We start from the raw sequence: 12,592 nt of genomic DNA, 5'->3' as shown, positions 1-12,592 counted from the left end.
ATGCTAAAGTGGAAGAGTCCGGCACCACTGCAGGCAGCCTATCTGGTTGTGCATGACAACACGTCAGTTTTTAAACCAGTGGGTTGTTGTTACATGCGAACAGCCCCATTGTCATTCAATCTCAATCCTTTGACCGCACAAGTCTTATCCATAGGAAATAAGAAATCCAGATATAGAGGTTTCTGCTGTCTTTGATCAACCTGATTGTTAACCGAGTCAAACTAAACCTGAATGTTGCCATAGGACAAGACAGCAGCTGAGCTGTGTTTTAGACATGACTCTGGACTAGCTATGTGTAAAGCAGAGTGTGGAGATACAGTTAAAGTCCAAACATGGTGCAAGAGCACATGGTGTTGAATTCTCTCACACCCATAGCTTTCCTCTTTTCTTTTCTATGATGAAACTTTTCTCTTCAGTTTGGTGATATCATCAGCCACATTGTTGTCCGTCACACAATGGTCAAGTTCCTGTCTAAAACTAAGCTTTATGTGTCTTCTGAGCTTTACTGAGACTTTTGGCTAAACTACATGAAACAGTTGTAGATCTAGGACTTTAAATGCTATTGTGTGCAAATTAGGATGGTGGTGCAATTATTTGTTTATGTATTTAATTTATATCCCACTTTTCTACCAAATAATGGCGGTCAAAGCAACTAACAATAAAATCCAGATTAAAAACAAAAATGTTATTAAAACGTAACATAAAAACACACACAATTAAAAACACAACAATAAAAGAAATAAACAGCACCAGTCAATTAAATTCCCTTCAGCAACAGATGAATTTATATGCCAAAGGGCTGCTTGAATGAAAATGTCTTTACCTGCTGATGGAAATAACACACAGAGAGGGTCAACCTAGCCTTCCTCAGCAGGGAGTTTCCAAGCCTGGAAGTAGCCACAAAGACGCCTATTTCTTGCAGCCCCACCAAATGTGCTTTTGATGGCAGTGGTGAGAGAAGGCCCTCCCCCTAAGATGTTAAAATGTAGGGAGACTCATTTGGGAGAAGGCAGTCTTTCATGTAATCTGGGGTCTATAGGCTGTAAACAGAACTTTGAATTGTGCCTGGATGCAGACTAGTAGCCATGAAACTGTTCTAACATGGGAGTCATGTGCTTCTTGTAACTCACCCCTATTAGCAGTCGGCTGCAGCATTCTGGACAAGCTGAAGCTTTCGAAGGCAGCCCCACATAGAGCATGTTGCAGTAATCCAAACATGCTGTAACTAAAGCATGTGTCACCATGGCTAGATCAGATATCTCTAGGAATGGACCCAGTTGGTGCCGTAACTTCAGCTGTACAAATGCACTTCTGACCACTGCCCAAAACTGGGCATCCACATTCTGCTAACGAATGCTGGAACCTCTGTCCAGTACTCTCCATCCTGCTGTCTTTCCCTGAAAGGTATTTTCCCTTCAGCCTGGGTCTGATACTGGGAGTAAAACTAGCCAGGGATAAAGTAATGGTGGTGGGAGGGTGGGGAAGAGACGCAGCACAGCACAGGCTACCTTTGCTACCCCAGAACTGTTGTTTTTAAATGGATACCGTTTTTTTTTATACTGTTTATGTTTCTGATGGTTTTAAATTTTGTATACTTTTTAATGTTCCCTGTTTTTAACTTTTGTAAACCGCCCAGAGAGCTTTGGCTATGGGGCGGTATATAAATGTAATAAATCAAATCAAATCAAATCACTGCCAGCTTTACACATAACTGCTTTAAAGACATAGAACTGCTTGGCCCTCAGGCAACGATCAAGCTGAATCATCAAAGAAATCAAGCAAATATTAAAAAAGAAGCTAAACCACATCCCATTCTCTTCTCTGTGTTCCTCACAAAGGCGCTAGAACACAAAGGGAACATCAATATGCATGTCAACGTGGCACATCAATTTGGCCTACAATAGAGTTTCAATAGAAAACAAAAATGCAGCTGTGGGTCTATGCCCACCCCTCCATAAATAAGACAAATATTTACATAAAGTGAATCATCATTTGTAAGGGATACTGTACTAAATTATAATTTAAAACCTGGTGATTTCCTTGTTTTTTGTTATGCCCTTTTCATTTATATGTTTATTGAGTGTTGGCAGTATGTTTTTTGTTTGTTTGTTTGTTTGCTTGCTTCCCCCCTCCCTCTACCTTTTTGGCCATGTTTTCCCCGTGAACATTGTTGCCAGAACGAGGCAAAGTAGAGTGTTGTTTGGATTTGCTCTTACGATGAATAATCAGCATCGGACCCTTATAATGCCAGTTGAGTGACACTTTGATAAATTAACAGGAATCAGCATCGTTTATTCAGATTTAACTTCCCATATAACTTAGGAACAGTACACACAAAATGGCTGCCGGTGAAGGGTGGGGAAACCATATTAAATACTTCCCTCTGAACATGTCATCTTCCAACAAGCTGTTTGTAGCCATTATCTCACAATGCAGAAAATTAGGGGATTTTCTTCCATCCCTAGGTACTTTAGCCGTTGTCTTTTCCTTCAAAGATTATGGTAAAAGGTCCTGGGAAGAGGCAAAGAATTACTACAACCATGTGCTGTCGTAAACCTCTGCCTGCTGTCAGAAAGGCCAGATTCTCTCCCCAACTCATGACATTCCAAAATGTCTAGAGCAGCCTTCCCAACCTGGCACCTTCAGATGTGTTGGGATGATGGGAGTTGTAGTCCAACACATCTGTAAGGACACCAGTTTGGGGAAAGCTGCTCCAGAGAATCTAATACAATTTGTGTATGTATAACCTCCTAGTGTGGGTTCTATGGGGCTTAATTAGAACAAACTTGCAAAGAAAACATATATATATATATGTATATGTATATGTTTAACAAAACATGTCTTTAGTAAACATTCGAACCCAGAAATATGCCATAATCTGTCCTCTGTGCAGCAACAACAACAATAACAAACATGGATTTCTTGCTTGAGCTCAATCCTGCGTGGTGCACCGATTACTCTGGGAGTCCCTTTTTGTAGACTTTTTTAACCTTTATGTCCCATGGCAAAATTCCAAGGAGCAACAAAACAGCTCAGAGTATTAGCCCTGCAATAATGTAATTAGTACAAATATCAATACAAAAAAATGATTCCCACCCCTTTGAAATGCTATTGTACACAATTAATATTTCAATTTACCTTATACAAGGTGATAAGGGCTTATAATTAAACAGAATTCTCAAACACTCAGCTTTCAGCAGAACTGGATCTCTTTCTTTCTGCTGTTTCTTTTCTAGCCCTCCCTCTGAGTGAGAGCCCCGCCCAAGGGACTAAACCGTCTGCTCCATAGGGGTTACATTTGCACCTATATGTACATACGCCATACTCCAGGAAAAACTATTGCTGGAATGCCTAAGCTGTCCTGGCCAACTGAGAGAATTGTTCTGATAGTCCAAAAACCAGGTCCAGCACACCACATTTAGCTACCTGAGGCAGAGCAGCACATGGCACCTTCCCCACCCCCCAAGTAAAGATGCATAGTACCCCAAAGAGGCACCAGAGACAGAAAATCACAGAAGTCCATTCTCCTTCCCTGGCTGTAAAACATCATCATCATCATCATCATCATCATCATCATCATCACTATTATTGTTGTTATTATTAAAAAACTAATAATTTCCAGTCCCTTGATGATACCTGAGGTAGTTGCTTCACTCTTCCTGATGGCAGGGCCAAACATAATTTAATCTCAACTAAACCAGGTAGCCGGATATCACACCTGGCTTCAAGACACTGTTTCTTCAGATTTATTTTCAATTTTTTTTTGCCTGGGAGACAAACTCCTTGGTGTGGTTGAAAAGTTTGTCGCAACTGAGGGGATCTATTTGGAAGAGCCTTTAGCATGGTGGCCTCCTTTCTTTGGAATGCTTTGCCTCGAGGCCAGGCAAGCACCAAGACTTTGTTGCTTCTAACGCCTTCTGAAAACAGCTCTATTCCAGGAAGCATTCCTTATTGGCATTCTGTTTTTTGGTTTGTTTAAAAACTATAATTTAAATGGTGTTTAAATCCTTACTTCTTATGTTCACTGCTGTGGAATTTGTTTCAGATATGGAGCAGTATAGAATTTTTGTAAATACAATAAAATAAATAAATAAATAAATAAATATGCCATTTGAATGAGTTCCAAGTGGTCATCATGTGCTGACAGTGCTACGGATACCAAAAGGAATACTTTTCATTTGTACAGTGCTTTCAAGTGTCCCAAGCACTTCACATGTAGCATCCAGTCGGTTTTAATACTTACAGCAAACCTGTAAGGGTTCTGCCAATTTTGATGGAAAGCTGGGATATGAATTGAATAAATAAAATAAAAATAATTAAACACTATAAGTTAAGTCAGTATTATTATCCTCCATTTTGCAGATGGAGGGAGGGAGGGAGGGAGGGAGAGGCCTTCGCTAGGCCTAAGGATTATTCCAGGCAAATGGAAGGGTTGTCCCTGCCTGCTCCCAGGATCCCCTGTGTGTCATTTGGATGCACAGGGATGATTCCGGGACAATCCCAGGATATAGGCCTGGTCTAGCCATGGCCAGAGAGAGAGGTTTGCCTAAAGCCATCAAGTGAGTTCATATCAGAGGAGAAATTCAAACCAGAGACTTCCTCATTTGTAGCTGAGTCTACACTACACCATCTCTCATAAAAATATCTTACTTCCTTTGTGCTAGCATTTCTCTATAAGTTCAGGGATGATGCTCTGGGTAAGCAATGTATATAAGAACAGAAGTGGCTGGAAGTGGTTTGCAGTCTGTAATGATGAGATTGGCACAATGTTGTTAGGATTTCCTTTGCCATTTGCCTGGCATGAGTTCCTATGAGAGTAGCATGACCCATCAGCCAAACAGAATTTTTTATGACGCCACTATATATAACAACAACTGGCCATGACCAGAAGAATGGACAAATAGTTGGGATACAACTAGGTGAGAATTCTTATCTTCATGGACCCATAGGTAAAGGAAAGGAAACTAGCATTGCATTTAACATAATGAAAGGACTCAAAGAGATGGAGGCCTTAGCTAGATCTAAGGTTTATCCCGGGATTGTCCCGGGGTCATCCCTGTTCATGTAAATGACACACAGGATATCCCGGGAGCAGACAGGGACGACCCCGGGATAAACCTTGGGTCTAGCTAAGGCTGGAGTCCTATATATTTCGACTTGATTAATTTTGTCTCTGATCCATGTCAGAGGGACATTTATTCCAAATAATACTGGATACAGGCAGGAGTCTCAGAAGCAAAGCTTTAGTGACTCATAAGGGTATCAGCTGCCCCTCAGCAAAAGAAAGTATTGTATCCATTTCTAAATTATTGCTATTTGATTCATATGCACAACAGTTGGTCAGTTGTGTTGGTCATTTCTAGAAAATATCATCTCCATCACACACTGAGAAATGGCCTGTCCAGATGCCCCTTTAAAAAAATATAGTAATCCTGAATTTGGAAAAGGCTCATACTGTTTCCAAAAGGAAAATGCTGAGAAATAGCTAGAGCTGTCAGTTTAGTTCAACTGTCAGTTCTCCAAAGATTTCAGGGCTTAAAATGTTAAAAGTGCCAGATGCTATTATCTGTTATTCGTGTTGCCATTATGCTCTGGTCTTTGCAAAAATCAATATAAATGTCCATCTGTACATTAATGGAATTTCATTTGGTTTTAGTTTTTGTTTCTTTCTGGTGGTTGGGGGTGGGGGTGGGTTCCCTGTGTGCATGTAGGAATATGCAGACTGGCAAGGATCCAAGGAATTGTGCACTACTTGAGCTTCCAAAATGATTTTCTTACCCCCACCCCATGCACGTACACAAGTGCAGTCAGGCAGACTGCTTTGGAAACAGAATTGGAGGAGGTGGGAGGGTGGGGTGTCTGGTGTTGAAAGAAAATAAAACAAATAAACACAAATAAACATCCTACTAGACCCGTGCAAGTTCTTGTCCTCACCTTATTCTAGCTGTGGATCCTGGCCACTTTCTGTCCCAAGATATCTTTGAAGACATTTACACTGTGAGGGCTTCTTGCATTTTTTCTTAATATTACTTATGCATCCTTTAAATGCCTAACAACGATAGTTTTTGGAACACAATGAAGCTAGGGTGCTTGAATTTAATTCATTGGGTCTGAGAGCTGGTTCATACATGCCTTGCATGTATACATTCATACATTCATCATAGAGAACACGTCACATGATATTGAATATATAAACGTGTTCCACAGAGAAAGTACTGTATTTGAGCTGGCAAAAACCCTAGTGATGTTGTTTGATCTGTGATGACTGGTCTAACCCTTCAAGTCATTATTTGATGTTGCAATCATCCAATTATGAATATGCCAGTTGCTGTTTTTCCCCCATACAGAAAGAAATTAAATCAGTCAAAGAAATACCTTTAGTTTGACTCTTTAAAAAGTTTTGTGGGTCAAAGCCCTCAAGTCTTCATTGGGAGTAAGCTAGTTTTGCTTTTGAAGTAAGCTTGTTTTCAATGGTACCTGTTTTCTCTGAATCAACTGACCGTTTTCCAGTTACCAGTACTGAGTAGAATATAGCAACCCATCAGAATAACAGTCTCTTCTATTTTTTTCAGAAAGATCCTGTGCTCTGTTCTGAAAGTCTAGAGGAAAAAAAGTACTCAGATGTCTCAGTCCCTAGTCCAAAACCCAAGCTGCACTCGAGAGATCTCAAAAAGGAACTGATCACGTAAGTCACTAAATATCTTAAGATTTTCCAACCCATCTCCTTATGGCCTTGAGAACTCTAAGCTGATCTTCCAGACGTCCAAAACCTGGACCACATGCCCATTGCATAGCGCAGAGCTATGGGTGCCAAGGCACTTTCCTATTTAGTGCCTTTGTTGAAACATCTGGGTAGACTTGCAGCAATATTCTCCTTTGCTTCACTAAGTACAAGATCCTTCCAGGTAGGAACACTTGACAAGCAGTTCGTAGACATGCTTGCTGAAGTTTGGATCACACAAGAACGTGTCTGTTTGTTGTACCTGTTTGCTATAGCTCTAGCTGTCAGTCTACAGGCAGGTCTGTTTGTACAGCACATTTCTGTGGGAACACAATAAAGCAAACCAAAAGTGAAATCGATTGCAGAAGTTCATGTTGTCCAAGTAGAGCTTGGTGTCTAATAAAGCAGCCCTTTAAGCATAACACCCTCAGGATGGTATGTTTTGCTCTCCCTTAGGTTTCATAGGATCCATGTACTCTGTACCATTTAACACTGATATTGTTTCATTTATTCAGCAGCAACAAGTTGATGCCAGATTTAAGTCTGGTATTTGCGTTCTGGATTTAGAAGCATTAGCTGCCTCTCAATATTACAGTTCCCATGAGCCAAGTTTACTTTGACCCTGCATACCTTAACTCAAATAAAATAGCTGCTCCCCATATTATATTCATTCTTACAGATCACTGACAGTTTAGCTTTGCCTCTTTCAAGAACACAACACTGATAACGTTCATGGGGGGAGGGGGGAACCAATAACTTTGCCAATGAAAAATTACTATCTTTCTAAAGATCTTCTGCTGTGTGATATTAATTCTCAGGATTCACACCACTGTTTACCACCTTAATCTTAAACTGGACATAATTGCTTCTCTTTATTCTTAACAATCACTACAAACCTCTTATGAAATTTTAAAGCATCCATAGGCCTTGCTTCGCACACTGCATGCTGATGGGCAGCCAAAATGTGCTTGGCTACACAATTTAATTCAAAAACACTTAAGTGTCACTACGTAAAGGCTCTAAAGGTAACACTGAGGGCAAGGGACATTTACTAAATATCCACCGGCAGAATTGGTAGTTAGTGAGCAATACAAATGGCTCCATCATGAGGAAGGACCTACAATGACAGTAGCAATTGTCAAGAAAAATTCTACCTCTGAGGCTCAATTACAATGAAGTTTCTTCATTACAAATACAGATTGCATATTTTGAAATATTAATGGCCTCACCAATGATTATATTATACCAAAGCAGCTGTAAGACTCAGAATAAAATAAGTTGTCTCAATGATATACTACTACTTAAAAGAATATTGTGTGCTCTGTGTCTATTTTTAAAATATTATTTTGGGGTCCATGTTGAGAGGATTAACAGAATATTTTTCCTTCAAAAGACATGAATGAAAACAGTGTCCAGGGTTAAAATGCCTAATATAGGGCAAAAAGGCATTTTGTAAGTACTGACAGTCAATATATAAGCTTAAACACAGGGAACATTCTCACTCTCCATAGATTTTCTAAGATAATGGAGGGGAAATGCAACTCATTAGTGGATAATGTATAGAAAATTGAAATAGTTTAACCCAGAAGTAGGCAACCTTTTTGTGCCTGTAGGCATGTTTGGCAATTTGTGAAACTGTCTTGGGCACCACCACAAATTCAGCGCACTGCAGAGGAAAACATTGGCCTGCAGCCACCTGCCTTCTTCATTTCCTAAGAATGTCTCTGAGCCCCACATGTAGCCAAGAGGCACTCATGGGGGAAATAATATGGGAAGAGCTAGAGGCCCTCACTTTGCTTTGAAGTAGTCCCAGCTCCAGTAAGAATTGTTGTTATTTAAAAGAAAGAAAGAAATTTAAAAATGAGAGGGGGAGGGCACCTTGGTGGGTGCTAAGAAAGGTGGCTGCAGGTGCCGCATTGGCCTACCCCTGATTTAACCCCTTTATCAGAAAATGGAGTGAGAACAAAGTAGATGGGCACAATGCCCATTCTCAGTTTAATAAATCATAGTTTGTTAGATTGAGATCATTGTATCTAAATGCATCCAGAGAATCTTGGTGGACTTAAACCATCCACATCAGGAAATTACATCAGCCTTTAATATCACATATGAGTACATAGCAAGAAGACTAAATCCAGGTGCACACTCCACAACCTATACTATTCAAAGTGCTGCTTGTTAGCTTTAAAGCCCTAAATGGCTTGAGAGCAGGTTATATGAAGGAACACCTATACCCATAAGAGCCATTACAGTCAGCCTCTCCTGCTCAAAGATCCATCAAGTTGAAGGGCAAAAGACGCAGGACCTTCTCATTGGTGGCCCCTCACTATAGAACTCCCTCCCACAGGAGACTTGCTTAATGACCTTGTTGCATGTTTTTAAATGAGCTTTAAGACCTGGTTGTTCATATCTGTTTTTTCCTGATTAATTTGTAATTACCTTAACTTAGACTTTTAAATGGAAATATTTTAATAGTTGCTGTCTTTATTATTTAATTTTATTAATGATTTGATAGTAATATTGAAATGCACATTATGATTATATATTTTGTTTATGATTATTTAAATATGTAAAATATATAAAATCAATAAATAATAAATATTATAAACAATAATTAACAAAATTTCATATATATATTTACATTCAATTGGAGGGGTTTAAAAACAACAACAATCTGTAACTAACTAGACATTTACTTAATCACAATATGAACTAGTAAAGTGTTTTCTACAACCACAGGAAAGCAAAATAGTTACTGCATTTATTCATGTATTTAGAGCTGCTTATACAGTTGGCCTGTCTACACCCTAAATCTCATAGTGGCATCTAAATGCCATCCACGTATCATTGAAAAGTCTTGTGGCACCTTAAAGGGTGCCACAAGACTGACTGACTCTTTCTCTCTCTCTCTTTGCTGCAAAAGACAAACATGGCTACACTTCTGGGATGGCTACCCCTCTGGAGTAACAAATTTATCATGGCATGAGCTTTCGTAAGCAAGAACATACTTCATGAGATATCATATATGCAATCTGTTCATATTCTAATGAGATATATTTGAGTTATGCACAAACATTGGTAACTTTAAGATCTATAGCAAATAGGGGGGCTTCGATTTCCACAGAGTTATCCAAACTTGCTGTAGTTCAAACTCATCTTTACTATCATAATACCAATCAGAGGCACTATCATGAAGAGAACCATTTCAGACAGCGACAGGGCCAGTTCACATCTGTAAGCAGACTTCTGCCTCGTCCCCCAGCACCATTCTGCATGCAGACATACAACAACAACTTGGAGAAACATCAGCATGAACTGGGGATTGGAGCATGGAGAGCCACAGCCATTTTCTGTGATTCTTGTGAACACACTGACATTCCTTCACACTCTAATGTGCACTGGTGCACTGCATACAAAACTATGGGTGTTGGACCCGGATGGCGGCGGGGGGGGGGGGGAGCCAGGCGTGCATTCAGTATAGTTACCACACAATTTGCAAGAGGTTGTATTTAGTCTAGTTATCATAGGATTAAATAAGAGAGGTTTCCTGTAAGTGTATGTGTTCAGTTTCTCTTCCTTTCCTTTCCTTTCCTTAGGTGTCCGACACCAGGATGCGATGGCAGCGGTCATGTGACAGGAAACTATGCCTCCCACCGCAGGTAAAAGAAAAAAGCAAATGCAAATAACAAAATGCAGAAATGCGATTATGGAATTTTTAACAGGACTAGCTATTTTTCCACCAAAGCCCAATATACTGTAAATTGCTGGCTTTTTACCTTTCAGACTACCTGAAAGACTGCCTCCTCCCACATCTCTTTTATGTGGAGTCACCTTTCCTCTGCGCTCTCTTCTAGTGGCCAAAGTTAGTCGGTCCCAGCCAATGACTCAGACCACATGACACTAAAGTAAGGGTGGTGAGAAGCCATCTTGCTTTTGTGGTCCTTCCCGCAGCTTTTGGCTGGCCTTTATTTCTGTCCTTCAAAATCTCACTCTGCTAATTGATCGTAAAAAGGAAGTGTGGGAGAAAAACCTGATATTCCAGGAAGGATGAACTGGCTATAGTCTTAGCTATTATGTCCCATTTTGGCCTGTAATTTTTCTTCCTTTCCTTCCCATCATGACTATCTCTCTTATCCCCGTAAACATCACCACCCAGCGCACCTCACCCTTTTGCAGTGCTATCTCCTACCCCAGGGCTAGTGTATAAAATATCTCATTCAGTCATCATATGTGCCATCTCTGTGGGAATGCTCCTCTCAATCTCTCCTCTCCCCAGAGATGTGCCTCTGTTTTGTCAGGCAGGGAGAACAGCATTTTGGCCTGCCAGTCATGTAAGGTGGGCAACTACTAAGAAGAGGGTCTTTTCTGTTGTGGCACCCCAGTTGTGGAGTAAGTTCCCCAGAGAGGCTTGCCTGGTGCCTACATTGTGCTCTTTTTGGCACCAGTGAAGATCTTATTTTCCCAAGCATTTTAGTCTTTCGGTTTTAAAACTATTAGTGTGTTTTGCACTGCTGCTAGGTTTTATTTATTTATTTAGTTGTATTTTATACTGCATTTTTAAACTTTTGTGATAGATTTTATTGTGTTTGCATTTTATGGTATTGATTGTTATGAACTGCCCAGAGAGCTTTGTTTACTGGGTGGTGTAAAGAAATAAATAGACAAAGGAGGGTGCACTCACAGCCTGAAATCTTTGCACGGGCCAACAGAACTGGCTTTTGAGCACCTAGTGTATGGTTATAAAAGGGCACATTTATGTATTTATTTATTTGTTCAGGCTTATTTATGTATTTATTTATTTATTCAGTTTATATACTGCTCAATTGTTACATGCTCTTGGGATGGTTTATAAAAGCCCAAAGCAACAATAAAATTACAATAATTTTGCAACAGCAATAATAATAATAATAATAATAATAATAATAATAATAATAATAATAAACACATTAAGAGTATTAAAGAACCAGCAATAACATTAATAATCAGAGAACAGTTTCAAGATTAAATATCTGCTGGAAGAGGAAGATCTTCTCCTGGTGTCTAAAGTGAGGATGCCAGTGGATCTCTCTGGGAAGAACATGCCACAGTTGGGTTTGCTGATTCTGACTGATTACAAATAGTTGCTCTTTGGTCCTTTCCCCTCAATGTTAAAAGTTTTTATAGCAGTCACATATTTTTATTGTTATTTTGCTATAGCATATTCAAGGAAGCCTTTTTTGATATTTGTTTCCCTTAGTGTGTCCGGCTGCCCATTAGCTGACAAGACATTAAAATCTTTGATGGCGGCCAACTCTCAAGAGCTGAAGTGAGTTTTCATTCCAAATGAGGGTGGGGGATGGATGGCTACTCTTTTGACATCTTCTACTGCTTTAGGAACTCAGTTTGCTTATTTAGTAACAGGAACCAGTAAGGTTGTTCTGCATTCTACAGCACAGACTATTGCTTATTTATTTGTTCAGGCTTATTTATTTATTTAAAATCACAAATATTTTCAGGGATATTTCCTGTCCTTAATCATGTTTGGGCATTCTAATAGGGTGACCATATGAAAAGGAGGACAGGGCTCCTGTATCTTTAACAGTTGAATAGAAAAGGGAATTTCAGCAGGTGTCATTTGTATATTTATTTTATTTATTATTTATTTATTGCACTTATATACCGCTCCCATAGCCAGGGTTCTCTGGGTGGTTTACAGAAATTCTAAAATTAAGATAAAAACGAGTATACAAAATTTAAAATTCTAAAACACAGAACATACACACATAAAACATTAAAAACTGTTAAAAAAAATAAACATGTAGGTGATTAAGATGTGCTGCCATATGCTGGGCAAAGAGGAAAGTCTTAACCTGGCGCCGGAAAGATAGTAGT

At 39.5% G+C, this 12,592-nt stretch overlaps 1 protein-coding gene across 1 annotated transcript in view; it reads left to right on the top strand.

Moving 5' to 3' along the window:
- The window catches only part of ST18 (ST18 C2H2C-type zinc finger transcription factor), a 62,049-nt gene that overhangs the window by 33,032 nt on the left and 16,425 nt on the right, over positions 1-12,592 (top strand). The window contains exons 9-11 of the mRNA XM_063130710.1: positions 6,573-6,685; positions 10,318-10,380; positions 11,958-12,026. Coding sequence (XP_062986780.1) covers positions 6,573-6,685; positions 10,318-10,380; positions 11,958-12,026 — 245 coding nt within the window. The remainder of the gene's footprint in view (positions 1-6,572; positions 6,686-10,317; positions 10,381-11,957; positions 12,027-12,592) is intronic.

The sequence above is a fragment of the Elgaria multicarinata genome, chromosome 7 (assembly GCF_023053635.1).
Source record: "Elgaria multicarinata webbii isolate HBS135686 ecotype San Diego chromosome 7, rElgMul1.1.pri, whole genome shotgun sequence".
In the NCBI taxonomy this organism is placed as follows: Eukaryota; Metazoa; Chordata; class Lepidosauria; order Squamata; family Anguidae; genus Elgaria; species Elgaria multicarinata.
Note: the sequence above shows the minus strand (reverse complement) of the source record. Positions and strands in the feature narration are given on the sequence as shown.